This window comes from Limulus polyphemus, unplaced genomic scaffold (assembly GCF_000517525.1).
Source record: "Limulus polyphemus unplaced genomic scaffold, Limulus_polyphemus-2.1.2 Scaffold3739, whole genome shotgun sequence".
Taxonomy (NCBI): Eukaryota; Metazoa; Arthropoda; class Merostomata; order Xiphosura; family Limulidae; genus Limulus; species Limulus polyphemus.
In genome coordinates, this window is record NW_013669349.1 from 55,135 (window position 1) to 76,831 (window position 21,697).

The 21,697-nt window shown below is 33.0% G+C and overlaps 1 protein-coding gene across 1 annotated transcript in view; it reads right to left on the reverse strand.

Moving 5' to 3' along the window:
* Window positions 1–21,697, reverse strand: part of LOC106469951 (SPARC-related modular calcium-binding protein 1-like) — a gene marked incomplete at its 5' end in the record, with an annotated part of 75,452 nt that overhangs the window by 31,520 nt on the left and 22,235 nt on the right. The window contains 4 exons of the mRNA XM_013930472.2: window positions 349–597; window positions 2,526–2,615; window positions 12,573–12,620; window positions 15,905–16,138. Coding sequence (XP_013785926.2) covers window positions 349–597; window positions 2,526–2,615; window positions 12,573–12,620; window positions 15,905–16,138 — 621 coding nt within the window. The remainder of the gene's footprint in view (window positions 1–348; window positions 598–2,525; window positions 2,616–12,572; window positions 12,621–15,904; window positions 16,139–21,697) is intronic.

The following is a 21,697-nucleotide window of genomic DNA, read 5'->3' on the forward strand; positions in this document are numbered from 1 at the left end:
ATAAAACAGTGACAGCGCCTATTGTTTCTTTGAAAATAAGAAAATGGTCGAAATTTGATTGAAGAAACTAACAAAACTACCATTCAAGATTCAGGACATAACGATACAGGAGTTCCCACATCCTCAAAAGCATACAGTCGTCAATATTTTAATAAGTTATCATATCATAATTGTACCAGTGTCAGATGAAGGAGATGATTTGATCTGTTCCACTACAGGTTTTATGTTGAACTTTCACTCAGTTAAGATTTATCTCTGCTAATAGTCTTCATAAATAAATGAATGAATGTTTGGTACTTTCCATAGCAGAATGCTTATACTATGCCAGTAAAAAATAGATTTACTCACCTTTAAATATTTTGGCATTTCTTCGCATTTTCCTGCATCTTGGTCGTCCGTTTCGAGATGTGGTTCCATGGATTGGCTTCCCATTTGTGGGTCTTACGCACCAACAGACGGAGTTTTCCTTATTCTTGAAACATTGGATGTCCTTGTAGCGTCCATTCTTTTTACACTCGGGAATGTATACTCCGCTATGAGGTGTCGTTCTCTGGGTTTCAAGCGCTCGTTCTCTTACTACGTTACACTTTTCCAAAACTAAAACAAATAAAAGAACATTCTCACTATATCACTATGTTTTCCTCTTCTTGTGGTATATTCAAACAACACAAGACAATTTCGTTACAGTACTTTTGACGACAGCATTGAGTTGATGTGTTTTTATTATTAACATTACTGTGGACTGTGAAACAAAATTTGAGGCTGTCTACCTAGATTTGAAATTCATCATTTCTTCAGTTTTCAATAGTTTAAACTGTATTATGAAACTTATTACCCCACATTATGTACAACCTTGTCTCAGTATTGACATTCTTTTTAAACGAAAACGTTGTCAATCTTATAGGAAACCTAGTAACAAAAAGTCTTATATTTGTGCTGTTTTTATTAACCAATTTCTGGTAACGAAAAGAAAAGTTTGAAAAGTTTACTTGTTCCAGAAATTCGCGCAATGCTATAGGTGCTGTCTGTGCTAAACATCCCTAATTTTGAACTGGTAGACAAGACGGAAGGAAACTATCCAGCAGCACTCGCCGCAAGCTTTTGAGTTATTGTAATCGAAAATTGAGATTTGACCGTCATTCTTTATAACGCGCCCACGACCCCAAGGTGCATAGCGCAATTTTGAAGTAGCAGGACGCGAACAATGGATCGTCGGGTTCATAATCCAGCACGCCAATCACGCCAAACCTCTTCTCGTCAATAACTATGTAGAAGCAAAATACATATATATTTCAGATATTTGAGCGAAAACTACATAAAAGCTATCTACGTTAGTCGACCCTAATTTTCAACTGATAGACGTGAGAGAATGGAGAATGCAGCCATTCAACAGTATACATTGCCAACTCTTGGTCTATTATAATGGAATATTTAAATTTAACCGTCACTCTTATAACATACACACATACACGGCTCAAAGTGCGAAGCGATTCCTTTCTTCTTCTTTTTTCTGAGGTACTGGACATGAACTATTGACACCTCAGACTCACAGCCCCACACACTAACTACTACACCACGACCCCGGCTTATAGTAGAGTAACCTCAGTAAAAAACCCGACATTAAAGCACAAAAGTGTCGTGGGTCTTAAGCATAAAATTAAACATGTTCTATGTAATAGCTGGATTACATCATTTTTAAACAACTAAATAATAAAAGGAAAATAAGATAATTAGAAGGTATTTAATTCAATAAAATTTTATATGGAACATCATTTTCTATTGCCTCATGTCGACTGAAGAGACGTGTTTAAAATAAATGATGTGTTTGAACCGACACTTATATTGCCATCAAAAGCCCGCTCATTCTGAGTTCACTTTTCAAAAACTATCACATACATATACTGGTGATTACAGCGATTTTAACAACTCAGCTCTTTGCAAATGTTAAACTCCAAAGTAGACGATTAGTTAAGAGTGAGATACATCATCTTTCCGGCATATGAGATTTCTAACTCGCATTCATCTATAATTACAGATGTTAAACATTAATTACATGAAATGTTCGTTTTAAAGCATAAGAACAGGGGCAGTGCGTATGAGAAGCTTTGGTAGGCTTAGTCTTCCCAAATGGGCGAAAACAGGTGATAATTCTCTGGTTGCCCGAGTGGCAACCCCGTTAAATGCCTGTCATGAACAAACAAATAGCCTCCCCATATGAAATGTCCTTACAGAGGATTATTCTCACCAACTCCAAAAATACTATACAGCATATGTAACAGAACAGTCTATCCAAACAAAAAACAATTCACGCGCCGACTATGTAAAACAAAACTAGGCTGCTAATATCAGAAACGTCGTTTAATCAACATTAATCTTAAGAAGATGGAGAAAAATAGGTTCTAAAAGGTTTAAATAGAAGATTGGATAAGAAATTATATAAAACGAAACCTTGTTGTAAGGTATTTCTTTTAAACATAACTTTCGTGGAAAATGCTGAATATTTTTTGAGCGTCTTCTCTACTCACCGTCTTCGTCACTTTCTCGAAGAAAGGTAGTTTTTCTCGGCGTTGGCTGAGGTTGGAGAAGAGGTCGTCCCCATGGTTTACCAGTATGGTCTGAGGGCGGGAAACATATCAATGATTTAAAATTCTCTCTCTTTATCATTAAAATTGATTTATTTTGATAATACTAATGATTGGAATGCTGTATATAATAAACCATGGTTTAAGTAGTAGTCGTGCTTATAAAAGATAAATCCTGCTGAAAATAATCATTTTGGATCCTTACTTTTCTATAAAAGAGAAAACCAAAGTATGTCTTGAAACATTGTATCTTGTAGTTCTTCATTTTGAAACCAAGAGAAATCCAAGTATATCTTGAAACACTTTAATTGATATCACTTCATTTTGTATCAAAGATAAAACCAAGTTTGCTTTGAAACATTTTATCGTGTATTTCTTCATTTTGTATTAAGAAGAAAACCAAATATAGCTTGAAACATTTTATCTTGTAGTACGTTATTTTATAACAAAGAGAAAACACAAGGTATGCCAATAAAAAGTGACATATTTTACTGATTTCAGAGTTTTAGTCATTTGGGAACCAAATAAAAATTTAGCAGCATAGAAAATTATGTTTGTCATTTATTGCCATATTTGCCAATTATTTATGTTTAAAAATACCATACATATAAGATACATGTCTGTATACAAGTGTGCGGTTCGTTATATCTTACCTTCTTCTCGTGTCAATTCCACTTCTCCTGCCACAACAGTTAGCTACGAAATCTATCTAATATTATTACAACTAACTTGAAACTGACCAGAAGAGAATGAAAGTAGCTAAGGACAATAAAGAAATTCAGTGATTATATTTTACATGTTTTCCTTAAGAAATTGCAGGTAATACAACTGATGTCATTCAAGGCTTAAATGTATATTTTTGTCAGATAAACTGGTGAACGGCTTAGAATTTTCGCGTAAAGCTACACAAAATTATTCACACCTAGCAAAGTCTAATTTTGAACTGACAGATTAGGTGAAAGAAGCTAGTCAATAGTACTCACCGCATACTCTTGGACTACTTTTCCGACCGTATATTGGGATTTTACAGTTACTTTTATAGCGCACCCGCGGCCCAAAAGTATAGGGCTCATTTTTACAGCAAAACAAGAAGCGAATTGTATACACTAGCCGCAAGACCACACTTAGACCTATCAGGTAAATAAAAAACAGTTGAGGCCTAGCATGGCCTGGTGATTAGAAAGCTCGACTCTCAATCTGCGTTCTGATCATGTTCGCCCTTCCAGCTGTGGGGGCGTTATATGTGATGATCAATCCCGCTATTCGTTGGTAAAAAGCAGCTGAACAGTTGGCGGTGGGCGGTATTTACTAGGTGTCTTCCCTCTAGTCTGTCACTTCAAAATCAGGGACGGTTAGCGCAGATAACCCTTAGGTAGCTCTGCGCGAAATTCAATAAAACAAAGAAACAGCTGATAAATTATAAACGTCACAAGCTGAGTTGTTCACCTGGTGGTTTATATATTTCGGGCATATACATAATCCAATGTGTAAGTTGAACAGTTCAGAATAGAACAGAAGGTGACGATTAAATACGTATTTGAAGAACAACTTTCGAAATATTTAGCAGTGTTCTCAGAACGAAGAAGTAAAGTAAGAAAAATCATAATTTTTAAAATAACTTGCGTGAAGCAACTCTAATATTGTCAACGCGTACTATACTAGTCTACAGGCTGCTGGCCAAACAGTATCCCATAAAGTTTTAATATACAGTGAACATCAATCATATAATTCACGAATTATCATTTAAACTGTGTTCTATACAATCCGAAAATCATTGCTAAGACTAACATTAGGGTGCATATGCAATGAAAAAGAATAACACCTCCAAGAAACAAGTAGTTCTATTTAACTTAATTCTCAGATCACAAAAAATAAAAACCTGAAAAGCAATAGATAATATGTTGTTTTTTTTGGTTGTTTTTTTTTTTTGCCATCAAGAAACATTAAATAATAACACCTCCCCCTACATCAGGACACAGTTGAATTCCTCACTACTAGGTCAATATTTAATACACTTAATCCTCTTACCACCAGAACATCCGAGGAACAACTGGAAACACCTAATTTCCTCATTGCTAGATTATCCGAAGAACAATTTACCACTAGGATATTCGAGAAATAACAGCCAATACCAAATCCATTACCACCAGGACATCTGAGAAACAACTGGAAACACCTAATCTCCTTATCTCGAAGACATCCGATAAACGGTAATAACATTTATTGTCATCATTACAAGGACATTCGAGAAACAACAGACATTACGACCAAGATATCCTTAATCCGGTAGGCAACGTTTAAAGTAGTTAACGTTAAACCTTTTAGGAAAATCAAGAGTTTTACAGAATAATTTCTTTGAGTCGAAGCATTTGGCAACAAAGAACGTATGTATATATATATATATATATATATTCAGAATGAGGACATCTGAGGAATAGTTGACATTGAATAACCCTAAAGTTGTAAACACTAAGAGAAGCAAATGACAATATCTAATCCTATCCGGTATCACAGCCACTTAGAAACAATATATAACATTCAATCCCTTACTACGACCAACTCTGAGAAATGTTCAAAATATACACTCGAGATTAGAAAAAGAAAATAACCTATATTATTTTATAACAGACCATATAGTAATACAGAGCAGCATGAAAGCTCATCTCTAAGCCAGCACGAGCACACACAACACGACATTATCTTATAACAGAATATATAGTAACACAGAGTAGCATAAAAGTAGATCATCTGTAAGTACACACATACGCACAACATAAAAAAAGTAAGCTGTAAAAATACAATAACTTGGCAACATAATACAGTAGGACAACTTTACGCGTAGCAACAGAGTAGAAATAAGACGTTTAAATACGAAAGCCTAGCAGCACACACACTGCTTTTATGATATTGACGGGTAAAATGTCTACCGGGGATGAAATGTTTCGTGAAAACTTCACTCACTTCACATAACATAACATATAACTCCAACACCAACAAAGATTTAATGTTTTTATTTCTACTAAAACCTGAAGATATAAACATCCTGTTGTAAAAAATATTTGTTTTTTTCTTTCTTCCGGATATTAGCTTAAAGGTAATTTACAGCACAGTGAAGGTCAGCCAACTAATGCTTGACTTTAAAGCCTATTTATGTTTCCTTAAGGATTTCCAATAAACTAAAAGAACACGAAGAATTTTCATCTATTTCTACGACATTCTTGTAGAAAATAAACATCTCATGAAGATCAAACACTTTTTTTGTAGTTAATCCTTTATGGGTTTTTGTTAACATTTTTGGAAAATTTTAAATGGGTCCATTGAATGATTCATTATAGGGAGAACAAAAAAAAACACTCAAATTTGTATCAAATTACACAATGTTAACATATATAATTTAATCTGTTCTTTTACAGCCATGAATCTAATGTTATTTTTTACACGAACTTTACATATACATGATGTTTAGTATGCTGTGAAGGCGAGTAAACATTGGTAATTAAATCAGACTAGTTTATTACTTGTAAAAATTCAATCTCAAGGTAATGAAATAAAATTTAAAGTGGATCCACATTCATTAAAGATAGAAGTAGTAACACAAGTACGTGTCATAAATTACATGATAGTAATTTCATGATAGTAATCACGTGACCTGTGTTTGACCAAAATTCCGTTAGATAGTGACGCCAGTCTGGAGACCTGACATTTTTATTACACGATATGTATAAAATTCATTAAGTCCTGGCAACGCGTAACTTCGTGGGTTGTAATAATATTAAACTCTTAACACACACAAACACCGGTCCCAATTAGGATCTGCATTTCTTGTAATTAAGTTACTCGAACTGTAGCATGAAAAACTTATAATGTTACGAAAATTTAGGCTACACGTGCATTTTTATTGAGGCACAAAGGGTAGAAAAATGAAGTTGACGAAAAACTTCTTTAGCAGTAAAAGAAAACAACCAAAATCTACAATGAACACTAACATTTGTTTCAAGCTCAAAATATTAGATATTTTAAATGATCAATCGAGAGCCATATAACCTAATAAACTAATGTATTTGTTTTGAAAAGATGTATACAAGACTTGAGCAGATTTTGCGTGATTGTTTTTCTTTGTCAACATTTTGTAATCAAGTTTTTCAAAGCATTTTCATTGATATACAAAAGAAACAAAATTAAATACACCACCTATCGCATAAACACATCATGAAAGTCTTTGAATATCTAAAGGATGTTTATTTTCTAAAACAAATTAGGGGATCGTTTCAATAAGCAAAGAAGTCTACATTCTTACTAATGTCTCGCATTAGCTTTACTTCTATTAAGCGGCACATTAAAAACAAATAACGTTTCACTTAGTGCGCAAAAAAGTGAAACTTAATGATCAATAGTAGAAATGTATCAAACTATCTAAAATATATCGCGTGTTTCATCAATGTTGAGTGTTACAAGTCTGTATTTGAAGTTCAATAAATTCTTGAGATGATTTGAATTCAAAACAATCTTGGCAGGATGCAGAACTCTCTGTTTCTAGGTTTACAGTATGACTACTGCTGATGTTATCAGTCAGAATATCTGTTTTAATTAAAATCTAATGAGAGTTCCAAAAGCTGTTGATTCAGCTACAAATTAGCGATAGATGGCGCACAGGATGGCTTGTTATAGAGGTCTAACCACACTAAAATTTATACAAAACATATACATATACAAGCCTACAACATGATATTTCACAGACTCTTATTTTTTTTAGAAAATAAATACAAATTACTTTTAGTATTGATTTTTTTACCGTCTTTAATGCCAAACCGTTTATCACAGCATGTGTACGTATAAGGCAACTAATTCGGTATAAACATCTTTTATGAAGAATCCCTGTCATGATTGGGATAACCATGAATAATATTACCGTTTTTACGCTGATCTTGTGCGTAAACCGATCTTAAATTACCTGTAATAAAACTATAAGTGCGAAACTTTGTCTTGAATGAATACCATAAGTTCTTCTCACTTACCATTAGGCCTAGGCCTTGTTTTCTACACAACACTTATATTAGTTAATGTGTGTAATTTATTACTGCATTTCTTCTGCTGGAATACGAAAAAAACGAGATTTTCATGTGCTTCTGTTTAAAACTAAAATGAAGAGTTTCACAAGTCCAGTGATATTATTCCATCAGTTACAGTAACAGACATTTCATTTCACCATGACAACTGATTAAATAATTCGAACCAAACAATCCACGAGGTTATCCAACCATTAAGTATTTTTTCAAATTTCCTTTAAAAGCTTCGTTTGTTTGTTATTAAACACAAAGTTCTACGATTGACTATTTGTGTTGTGCTCACCTCAAGTATCGAAACCAAATTCATAGTGTTATAAGGCTCGGACTTACCGCTGACCACAGGGGGCACTTTAAAAGCCTCAAACCTTGAATGTCGTAATACTTGCATTTGATTTACTGGTTAAATACCCTAAATTATCGTTGAATTATATATTTTGTTGTTGCAGTCTTTTTTTTTTTTCATTTGAATGTTTGATATCTTAATCAATAGATTATTAATTGTGCTATTTGTGAAGCATTGCATGTATTGATATTACAACTAATACTGGAAATTCCAACTGGAAAAATAATTGCTTACATTAAAGAGCAACTAAAGATTTCAGAAGAAAATATGTCCATATTTGTAAGTTACCTAAAACACAATACGTTCTTGAGAAACGCTAGAAGAAGATATCAGTATACCTAAAACACAATACGTTCTTGAGAAGCGCCAGAAGAAGATGTCAGTATATCTAAAACACAATACGTTCTTGAGAAACGCTAGAAGAAGATATCAGTATACCTAAAACACAATACGTTCTTGAGAAACGCTAGAAGAAGATATCAGTATACCTAAAACGCAATACGTTCTTGAGAAACGCTAGAAGATGTCAGTATACCTAAAACACAATACGTTCTTGAGAAACGCTAGAAGGATGTCAGTATACCTAAAACACAATACGTTCTTGAGAAACGCTAGAAGAACGCTTGGAAAGATAACCAAAATGATGATAAATCAAAATGAGCGATCTCCACAGATAGAAAATAAAAAGATATTACTATCTGAAAGATTAATATTGAGTAAGAAAATTAAAATATCAAAATGGTTACGCAAATCAAAAATTAGAAAAACGAAACATAGAGCAGTATATGTTAATATATTCAGTGAGCCACAGGTGCGCTGTAAAACAATTAAAATCATTTTATACATTTCTTTTCATATTTCTTACACAGGTTTGCATTGAACAACTAAAAACATTGATTTAGAATAACTTATTATCAAGAAATATTTTAATACTAATCATTCGTTTCGCACATTTTGAGCTTTTTCTTTTTTTTCTGAAAACAGTAATTACAATCATCATTTATGCTTGTAACACCGGTAGAGTTCTTTATGTTTAATTAAACAATAAATTTATGGCATATTTTGCACAAGCACAGAATATTCATTCTCTGATTTTCTAAATATTGGAAGCTTTTCCATCTAAATCAGATTCGTTTAATTAACACATCAGAAAATAAAGATTTCGAGTTCCTTCATAATTTCTTCTTAAGTACAGTGTAATAAGTTTGAACTTTCTAAGCATTTACTTCTATTTTATTTTTATAACTTCACGCTACAATCTCCGTATTACAAACAGTAAAAGGATTGCAGATTCGGACAAGAAGTAAGATGCATTGGCATGAACGAAAAGTGGAATTTTGATGTGAAAATATAAGTAACAAGATATGAGTATCTCTCGTTGCCACTGACCCAGTAATAGTAGTTGAATACCATTTGAATCCGAACATTTTATACAGTATCCGCCAAAAGTCTGAGTCAGAGATATCAAACTCATGTTTAATAGCTGTGACGACATTGATCAACCGTGGATGCTAACATTTTGCTTGTTTATTTGTCGTTGTTGTTAGACTACAACAATCGGCATATTCTTAGTAATAATAATACAAGAACACAATATCGTGTATACAATAAGTGAAAAACTACAGTAAACGGAACAAACTGTCAGAAGTCTGATATTAGAGAAACTGGTTTCCACACATTCGTGCGTCCTCTTCAGTCTCACGTTCAAAAGACAACGGGGAGTTCAAAAATGGAGTTTCTGGTATGTGGGTTTTGTCGGAGAGTTCTTTGGAATTGCACTAATTGCTTAAAACTATCCCAACAATTAACTCCTGACACTTGTCTAACCATTAGAGATAACATCCCATCGAGTATAGAAAGGGTCTCGTAGTCCTACCGGACCATTTAACTCTTGTTAGCTATAGGAAGTTCGAATAAAATAGTAAAGACATTTATGACAAAATGTGGGACCTTTAGACAGTCTGTTCTGAAGTGTGCTACCTGAGGGGGGTCCTGATGTACCTGTTCTGAAAGGTTGAAGGCACTGAAAGCAGAGCTCATTCCCATAGGACCCTCCAATTCCGATGTTAGAATCGATAAAAGCAGCAACGAGGAATCTTACGTCATTATAAGGATAATGATGAAGATAAGAACGTGGAACGTGAAGACTCTATACAGAACTGAAAGTATGAGCAACGTATGCCAGTAGATGAAAAGATTGAATTGTGATATCCTAAGGCCAAGTCAGTTCGGAGGGACTGATTCAGGGACTTCATGAATAAAGGTTGTAAATTTATATATTCAGGAGATGAACACACAAAAGTGTATGTCTGCTAGTGAAAGAGGAATTAAGCAACTGTGAAAGAGTTTTGACATATCTCAAACAGAGTAATGTTTGCCGAGTAATGTAGCCATCATTCCGGTTTATGCGACTACATCTGATGATGAAGAAGAGGACCAGTGGATTAAGATAAAAAAGAATATTCTACAGAGGTGAATAAGAAAATTGTATAACTATGCAAGAGAAGAGAAACTAGCCCTAGAAGTGGTAGATTCAATTCATATTAGCCCATTAATTCTAAAAAGTGAGGTAAAGAAAGCCATTAGAAGTTTAAAAATTGGGAAACTTTGCAGAATAGATGAAACTCTAAAAAATTTGTAAAGGAAATGGACCTTTTAAGGATTAAATATCTGAGTGCAATTTACAGAGGAAAGACAATGCCAACATACTTTAAAAGGCCTGTTTTTGTGCTGATCCCCAAGAAACCTAAGGCTATGGAGTATGGCCAATACAGAACTATCACATCTCAAACGTATTGATAAAAAAACCATCAGTAAGATTAAACATACGTTTTAGAATGAGCAGTTAGAATATCAAAATGTCTATTAAAAGAGTTGCAGCACGCAAGAAAGCATACTTGGCCTTAGGATGTTAAGTGCAGAGCCATGAAAGTGCAAAGAGATCTTTAAAAGTCATTCATAGACTTTCAAATAGCTTTTGATGGGGTTAACCACGAGATGTTTATATACGTCCTGCAATAGAATGGGGTAGATCAAACAGATATCAGAATCCTGAAGAATTCATATTGGAGTCAGGAAGCAGGAGTTCAAATGGACGAAAAACTAAGCAGTTGATTTGTAGTTAAGGCAGATGTAACATAAATATGTGTGCCAAAATTATATGATTTGTAATTACTGATACAGAAGAGATCAAGAGTATCAGAAATATAATCTGTAATAATAGGTATGCAGCACTCACGGGTGAATTTAACAAACAACAGTTGCTTGACAAGCTTGTTGATAAGTTGCCCAATAGAGATAATAGTATAGAATTGAGGAAGAGACTTCAAAAACGATACGTATAATCAGTCCTACTCTACGGAGTAGAAACGCAGACCCTGTCTGCTGAAACAAACCAACGGTTGAAATGTGGTGTTGTAGACGAATGATGAAGATCAGCTACACAAAAAGAAAAGCTAATGAAGAAACATTGGAACATACAAAGACAACTATTGGGGGTATGTAGGAATGGAAGATGTGTTACTTTGAGCATATAATTACATCTGAGGGTGAGATTCTGGTGGGTAAAATCGAAGGAAGTAGAGCTAGAGGCAGGCAGAAGTTAACATGGCTCAATTACATAGACAATGGATTATGGATAAGAAGGAAAGTTTGTGCTGACAGCGAGGAACGGAGAACAATGGATAACCATAATTGTCACCCTTCACAATTAGAAAGGACACTTTCTTCTAAGCACTTTCGAACTGTTCTGTTATTGATTCTAGCTCCTTGCGTTTAGTTCTAGGGATATTAATTAATGCGATGTTAAATTCTTAAAGTAACATTAACCTCTAGTCTGGGTGTTTTTCTTTTATTAGCATTTACAGGACTTTGCTGCAACGTTAATTCTGATGTCCTTTAATCGCACCTTTCGATACACTAAGCTTTTTATCAATATGACATTGAGATTTTTTCTTTCTCCTATGTAAATCAATAACTTTGCTTGTTTTACAGTGCAAGTCTCAAATTCGGTTTCTTGTTATTCTCAGTTTAACCATGTTGAAATTTTCAAAGTCTTTGGATTGGAACTTTACTGGTCATTCACTACAATGAAATCAATTGAAAAAAAATGCGTTGTGATATAAAACAAGTCTGAATGTTTATTAATGTTTATTTTGAAAACACGTATCAAAGAATCAAGTTCTCTCAATACACGTTAAGCGATACCCAGTAATCAGTGTGAAGTTATGTTGTGATACTAGTTATGAAGTGAATAACGGTTTCATTGTCAAGAAAAATCAATATATGCATATATTACAGAGAGACACTGCCAATGTTTTGCAAATAGTGGTTTTCAGTATTGAAGGTTGTTATAACAAGATTAGTCTTTTTTTCATGGAGTCAGGTTTATGATAGTTACTATACGTGAAACAAAATATCTTCCTGTGGGAAAACGGACTATAAAATCATGCATAACTTATGAAAGTATATAAATATCTTTAGTTTAAAAATTTACCCTAATGTACAAAAATTGGCATAATTGACACGAATTCCTCTCAATTAATTTCTACTACCTTACTATCTTATGAATGAAAAACGTACCTGTTGGTGATGGTTTCATCTCTGCCGATGCACTCACGGGGGTCTCCTCTGAGTTTAAAGACATAAAAATGCGAAGAAAGACTACATGTCAAACAGGTTAGTGGTGTTCCGACGGACCGCAGTCCAGTTGGATATTGCACATTGTTCCCGGCCGGAAGGAAGGTGGAAGGTGGGAAACCGAAAAGAAATGGAAATTTGGACAGAACAGGAGAGAAAGAAGGAGAGAGAGAGAGTATAGAAAATGCGAGACGTGGCAGAGGGTGAGAGTTTAAAAGAATTTTCATTATTTTAAGATATATCATACACTACACAGAGCACGTTTACGAGATATTTCAAGAGAGTCAGCAGAAATTATTTGCTGTCATCAATTATCAAATTAATTTTGTGCATTGTAATATATAATTTAAGCATCAATCTTTTAATTGTTTTCTTTTGTGGTCTATACATATGTCAATATTACTTGAATACTAATTAATTTAATTTATACTGATACACTGAAAAATCAAAGCAAAAAAGAATCACCTAGAAAAACCTAAATAGAAAAAAAATCTCCACATCATAATAGCTGAGCCCAAAGAATAGATGTTAAATAAACGTAAACACAGCCATTTACTGGCAGAGAGGAAATTGTTTTTGCCTTTCTTAGCATTACAGAATACGGAGTGAAAATTTTTAATACGTTATGAAAATAATATCGTTTTTATTTTCTAAGACAACTTTGAAAATGGTTGTTTGAATGGATTTAAACAAATACACAAACAGTTTTATTTGGGGAAACCTACCACACAGAATAACCAAAAGCTAGCTTCGAGTTATTATTATTACATACAAACAATAAAGCTTACGTATAAACACTTCATAGTAAAAACTACTGTTAAGGATCTTGGCTAGAAGTTATAAAATATAAAAGCTTTAAGCGTGAGATAATCAGTAAGTAAGCTTAACAATGTAACTAATACCCAAACCAAAATATTTTCTTCTTTTCTGTATTTAAAATATAACAGTGAAACATGAATTATGGAATTAAAGAAAATTGTTTCTTAAATTCAAATATCTATATCGTTCATTATATCACACTAGAAAACGTCGCTTATTTTTAAGGCAGCTAGAAATTAAAAATGGTTAATTCTGAGTTGCAGAAATTGAGGGTTGATCTCACTTTACAAGTCCGCCCCCTGGTGGAATAGCGATAAGTCTACAAACTAAAAACGCTAAAATTTGGGGTTCGATTCCCCGCGTTGGACATGGCAGATAGCCCAATGTGGTTTTGCTCTAAGACAAAAATTGAGATACAAAAGTTACGAGTCCCGTGTTGTTTATGATTCCGCAACTTTTATCGTAACATACTTCTGCTATGGATGGAGAAGACAATTTCTGACCACATGTCTTACTAAACTTTCCAGAGACCCGCCGCCCTGACACTTTTGTCGTAACATACTTCTGCTATGGATGGAGAAGACAATTTCTGCCCACATGTCTTGCTAAACTTTCCAGAGACCCGCCGCCCTGACACTTTTATTGAGAATGTTATAAAACTTTACCGATGTCAACACTTTTTTAGATTGTTTTTTGTTGGTTGTTAAGCGCAAACCTACACAATTGGCTATCTATGCTCTGTCTACTGCGTGTATCGAAACCCGATATTTAGCATTAGAAACCCTCAACGTTACTGATGAACCACCAGAAGACTTTTAAACTGTAACTGAAGTATTCCTGCAATTGAAAGTTAATATTAACAATTTAAGTCTACTGATCTCCAGTCTTCAAAATTTATAGAGCCTGTTCTTGATCTATCTTTCTATGAAATGAAATGTTGATTTCGAGATATGGCTAGAATTTTGTGAACTTGTGTCAATTTCAAATCCTTGTTTATTATCTTATTGAGAATATCAAGAGACGTGATCAGCTTTCTATGAAATGAAATGTTGATTTCGAGATATGGCTAGAATTTTGTGAACTTGTGTCAATTTCAAATCCTTGTTTATTATCTTATTGAGAATATCAAGAGACGTGATCAGCTTAATCACAATGATTTTTTTTTATTCAGAATGTTATGTTTTGTAATAATAGCCTTCACTTTGGTGGATAACAGCGTTGTTACAGGTTGGTCTGGGACGTTGTAACGTCGAAACATGTAAAGTCGTCAACTTTTTGAAGGCCATAGATAGGCCTAAATAGAATGTTTTTAATTGTGTACGAGTTTAACGTTGAATATTATTTATGATTTTAACGGTTATATTTGCCGAGAAACTGCTTCAACGGGTTTTTTTATTGTTACAAAGCATTCACATAAAGTATAGCAAGCACATTGACTTTACATGTATGTTTAAAACTCAAAGTCTTAATTGGTTGATCAATCTTTGTTAATTGATTTTAAAATATTATAAAATATTCATTTTTTTTAAGTTACAGTAAAAGACACAATAAAAAGTATAGTATTTGAAAAGAAGTTAAACCACATGTAGAAACATGGTAGCATGAGCGTATAATTAATTAATATCTAAAAAATCCAAAAACAACAACATTGTTTGACCTACATATCGTTCTCTCCCTGTTCATGAATAATAATAGTTTCGACACTGAACGATCACTGAAACGGTTCTTTTAACTAATTATATGAATGCAAAAAAGTTCAGTATTTGATATCAAATTGCAAATATATATATATAAATATATATAGGTACGACAAAGAGTTGCGCCTAAAATTTGAAGTTTTGTGTAAAGTTTGTAAATTACCCCTACCTGTAAATTAGATACAATTGAGCTTGCGTCGTGTGCAAAAATGACATTCTAACTTTAAAATTGTAAAACTAGAATTTCAACAACTTAAAATTTATCCATAATGTAAAAATAGGTAAAAATCCAAAAATGGAAACGTACAAGAAGTGGAGTTTTTTATGCTTCCCTATTTTAAATATTAAAGATAATTTTGTGTGGTTTTAATCATATTAAAAACAAAAAAACTTAAAAGTATAATAGAAATATATCCACTAAATATTTACGACACTGAGAGGTTTAATAGTGTTAAACATTGGGCAAAAACAGATTAAATATATGCATTTGACTATATTCTGAAATAAACCATAACATTTCACAAACAACCTGCATAATCCTTGTCAATAATTTTGATCTTGCCCATGTATTATGATCATAAACATAAGTTTTCAAAAAACTGTAAGTGATTATTTAAAGTCAACATTTCTTGTCTTGAAACTGTTGCAAGAGGTTAAACTTCTTTTGAAACTTATAACCTTGAAGTATTTTATAAATTAGTTATGCTAATTTAATTTATGAAGAAAGAATTGAAGAAAAAATGCTATTGGAAGACTTACTACTTATATCTGTCACAAGACATTTTGACCATTCTACTTGAGAAATATTTTTATCGTGATCAAAATCGCAATGCCTGACAAATGTTTTGGCACACTGTCGTGGCTCAATAATTTTCTTAGCCATCCGACGAAGATCTCGGACTTCCCTCTTTCCAAGCACGTTGTCTTTGTTTGTATCCAATTGGTCAAACTTCCATCTGATGACCCGTTGAGTCTCTTGGTTAGCTGGTAACCCTAAATACATTGACAAATTGGAACAAATACAGCTTGTAATAGATTCGACTCTTTGAGTTTCAAATTAAAAAGGCAATATACTTTATAAAACTCGCAGTATCAAAATTCTAAGTCGAAGCCATAATTATTGTGTTGCATTCATTTTCTTAAAATTCTGCAAAATGGTTTCCCTTTTTCCCGAAACACAATTATACTTCCTTTTATTCAGTAAGTGTTTTTACTTCAATTAGTATTAAATGTAGTCTGAATTTGCAACACTATCTCTGAAGTCATAGTCTCTCTCTTCCTTCAATGATGTTTTCTTCTGAGAGATGTAATGCAACTCCTGTTAATTTCAGTTCCCCGAAAAGGGGCCCAAGGCTGCCGAAGGGGGGGTCACCTGTTTTAACCACTCGCACCATTACACAGTAGTGTGTTGTCTGTCAGTTAGCAGACATTAAAATGATGTCATAAAAAGGACGTTTAACGTTGCAATTTGTACTGTCGTGACGTCAGAAGAATTATGCACTCTATAGGTACATCACAGCATGACATATGAACTTCAAAATCAAGAAATAAAAATATTTGTTACTCTTAATTTTGATTTAATTTAATCTTGAAACAGAACACTTTTATGGACCCTGCGGAAGTACATCTAGTCTAAATACGCGGATAAATATTACTGCGTCAATAATATTATAAAAATTCGAATAGATTTCAATGGTATTTAATCAAAATCACTAGGAGTAATTGTTTGAATTCTGGTAGCATATAACGGTTTCGCATTATAAACATTTACAAGTGAGGTAACATATAGAAAATACAATAAGTTAATAACTCAGCGAGACAGTTTTATCACCATTATCAAACCATATATCTACAAACTGCATAATCAACTTGAAAAAAATCTTCAGTTTACAGGTTCTTACAAAAAGTAAGAAAAACCTGATAAACGATGGATTTAACAATAAATTCGGCCTGAAACATGGACATCAAAATACATTTTTGGTATACTTACATGTACTTATATTGCTCTTATGACATTATGAAGAAACACCTTATTTTAATTCCAAAATCAGCCGATAGGTAAACGTTTAATTTGTTTGAGAGCAAAATTACACAATGGGCTATCTTACACTCCGTCTATCACAAGGAATCAAGCACCGGGTTTTAGCGATGTAAGTCTGTACACTTACTGTTGTCCCACCGATAAACAAATAGATAAGAAAAAGAAAACAAAAAATGTATATGCTAGAATAACTAAATATTGAAAAAGAAAATAACTAAATGATAAGTATGCAGGAATAATTAAATATTGTAAGAAGAAAAAGTAAATGTACCGGAAGATTCCAAAGATTTCCAAACAATGCAGCTTTCTTAAAAAGCGAATCACGGAAAGAATAAATGAAATATTTAATCTTATTCTAAATGCGTCTTGCTTGACCAATAAAATTATCCTGAAATATATTAAAGGTTAAATTCAAAACTTTCTGAATTCATATCGTGCAGCTCTATATCAAAAACAAAATAAGACTAAACTTGTTAGAAAAACATTTAAGCAGATTCTATAAAATTTACTATGAGTAGATGTGGGATATAAAAATATTGTGATAAAAAGATTTTAAACTTTTTTGAAAAAAATGGATTGTAATGTGTGTTCCTAACCTAAAAAGATGTGTTGTTATGTACACGTTTGGTGATCGCGAAATCAACGCACGTATTAACATCTCACAAAAAATCACGTTTTTTGACTCGCCAGTATTATTATTATTACCTGCAGGTATCAAGATATATATAAAAAATAATCGTAAACAAAATAAGGAAATGAAACATTTTTAGAGATATATACTGTGCTACTAAAACCAATATGATGCTGACAAAAAATATCTTATTTACTTGCTGTAATGTTGTTATATAATTTTGGCCTCAAAGAGAGAAGGCAGGTCAAGTTAAAGATCGTAGAGAGTGATAGTCAAATGTAGCCTTCACGTTAAATTATTTCACGTAGTAAATAAATGCCTTTGTGTTCAACGAAATACACGTTAAACGAGTTAGTTAAGATTGAAGTAGTCCAACTGGTTATTGATATACACACAGAGAAGTTAAACTAATACAACATAAGGTTATTTTACAACAGTGTCAAATAACCAAAGTCGTTAGATGAGCCTTTTCACGTTGGTCGTATTTAAAGACAGTTTTGGAGAGAGAAAAAAATAAACTGTTGCTAAATGAGGATTTTGAAACCATTCAGAAATGTACTAGCAGGAAAGAAAAAAAAAGTAATGAAGCTTGGTCTAACAGTTAATTTTGGGAGAACAATATAAAAATTAATACAGGAACAATGTGAATGAGAAAGTACAAATTATCAGCTTAAATTATGAGTTGTCCCACCTGATAAATTCTAACGATTTAAATTAAATTCTCTGAGCCAATAGTTCTCAATATGTGGTCTGAGTGCTCTCTTCAGGTGATCCGGCAAAAGTTGTATAATTAGAGTATAGATCCCACTGTGATAAAACAATCAAATGATCTGCAAAAGCGTTTGAGAATCCCTGTTCTGAGCTATCAAGTTTTAAAATTGGTACTAAACCACGTGTCTTCCCACGCTTAGGAAACGAGAACTAGAAATGGTAAAATAACGAGAACTACAATGGCTAATTCCCATAAGCTTGTAACATTGACTCAGCGGTTACTTATGTATGAATTTTCGTATGGTTTTGTGTATTCATCCCTACCTTGTTTCTCTACTTTTTGCCATTGCCATCCATACATCATTCTTATTTTTTCAATTTTTTTTTATTGCTTGTTCCCCGCTTTCTTTTTTTTTTTTTTTTTTTTTAAAGAATGGCAGTCACTATGAAGGCAGCAGTTTTAGCTTGGCGTGATAAGTTGTCTTGATGGACATCATGTGTTGAAGTTAATGAAACGCTATACTGCTTCTGCACTTCCTAAGTTAAAAGCAACATCTTGGTGTGTAAATCATCGCAGCAATTTCAAGCATTGCTGAGCTAGCCCTTCTGACGCCAGAATCAGAGTAATTTTGTAATTTTTTGACCTGATTGAAAAATACATATTTAGATTTTCAACGCTGTTCTAGATTGAACGTACCAAAGGCTACAGTTGTGCAAGAGAGCTAACTAGACCAAAACATGATATACGACCGTTTCACAGAGCGCTAAAAATTGTCGTTTTTAGTTCAGTAAACTTTTTTGTTGGTGATTGAAGCATTACAAAAACTAGATTATTTGCGCTAATGAAGATATGTCTCCCTTTCAAGTGACATCAAGACAGCTTGCTACTTGTTATTACGGTTTTTCCCTTGATATAAAAACAATAAATTAAATGGCTATGTTTCGTACATAACACCACATCATTAAACTATGACTTCTTCAAATTGTACAAAGATGACATCATCAGAACGCAATTCTTGTAATTCCTCAGTATGGTTATCAAAAATCTGATCTGCTTAATCTGAATAACGAGAAGTTGGCTAGAAGGACGTTTCTCAGTTCAATCCAACGGTTTAAATAACTTAAACTTATTTTTTAATTGAAGTTCGTTTTGTTTTTTGAAAGAATGGTTACATAACGAAAGTTATTTTGGATTTTTAAAATAAAATAAAATAAAATTTTTAAACATTTAAAATATTATAAAATAAAAACGTTAACTGAAAACAAAATATTGAAGAAAGAAAGGGGTCGAGCTAACTCATGGTATTTTCTGGTAGAAGTTAATAAATGAATCTTCGTAATTTTCATTCTAAAAGAAGTTATTCAAAGAGTCTTTATTCTGGGTTTCTTAAACACCAGGGATTATTTATTTAAGTTTTGCTTACCGTTCACTTATAAAATTAGTTTAAGCATAGTGGTGTCTGTTCTTCAATAAGCTTTGAGGTTAATTAGACAACCATTAGTGTTTCTCAGAATCGTTATATACGGCCAGCGTACAGCAAAATATATCTTTATACTTTAGTTCCGCCATCGGAATACCTTAACAAGAACTTGGAACCTGCATCACAGCAAACAGTCTTTATAAACATACGTGTTAAGATCAACGGATATCTTTCCATGTAAACTGATATGATATATGTTTCAAACGTTTACTGCGTAAAGGTGTGCAACAGACTGCTGTTTGTCTAGTCTGTTTAATTCAAACAATTATCACTAAGCACGGTAGTGCTTAATATGTAGGGATGGGCCAGAAAAAAAATGGCCGTCGCATATCATGTATTGCACCATAGTCTCAAATCTCTCTTATAAGAATCTAAGAGACTTTTATAAACACCTAACTTAGGTTTTCGAGGTTTTGAAAAGCTACTAAAATCTTGAGTTTCGTAAAAAAAAACATCGCTAAAGTAGAGAACCAGCGAGTAACGTAACAGCCAAATGTTCTGCTGATTATTCTGATTCTGGCGTCAGAAGGGCTAGCTCAGCAATGCTTGAAGTTGTTGTGATGACTTACACACCAAAATGGTGCGTTTTAACTTAGGAAGTATGGCGTTTCATTAACTTCAACACATGATGTCCATCAAGACAACTTATCACGCCAAGCTAAAACTGCTGCCTTCATAGTAACTGCCATTCTTAAAAAAAAAAAAAAAGAAGAGGGGAACAAGCAATAAAAAAAAATAGAAAAAATAAGAATGATGTATGGATGGCAATGGCAAAAAGTAGAGAAACAAGGTAGGGATGAATACACAAAACCATACAAAAATCCCTACATAAGTAGCCACTGAGCCAATGTTACAAGCTTATGGGAATTAGCCATTGTAAGACTATATAGCATTATTAAGTTTAAATGCTTTTATTCAAACCTGAATTCATGCAAATGAAAGGAATTCCACATTCAGTTGTAGATAAAAGTTTGAAAAGATTTGGCTACTTATGTAGGGATTTTTGCCTGGTTTTGTATATTCATCCCTACCTTGTTTCTGTACTTTTTAGTATTGCCATCCCTACATCATACTTTTTTTTTCAGAATGTTTTTTATTAACCATAGTACTAAAAATGAAATAAAAAATCCTGTTTAGAAATTCAAACACTTTCTGAAAAGTTTATCAATTAATCACGGAAACGAAAAATGATCCATAGAATCATTAATGATCAATACTTTTTGCGTAAATGAAAGCAAATCTTGTAGATGGATAAATACTTTGCGCATAGAAACTGATAGCACTTCTTGTACAACGTGAAAGAAAGATTTTAACGAATTACAACATAAACTAACAAAATGTAATAAGGTACTCTTGGTAGAATAGAAATGACGATATTCTTTTTAGAATTGTCTGAATGAAAAACTAAAGAACGTCACAACATCTTTAATATTTTTTCAAATCGATGTGATCTTTTATTTATTTCCACATAACTAACACAGTGTTATGTTCATTTCACCTTTATGATTCGTTCTTCCAAAAATATTTCATTTCTGCCATTGAAACGTGTTAATTGTATAATGTCAAAACTTTAGAATTGCCCACTACTCTTAAACCTCAGGCGTATCTTGTAATTTTTTCTATGGAATTTGTTTCTTGTTTGTTTGAAGTTAAGCCCAAAGCTACACAATGGGATATCTGTGCTCTGC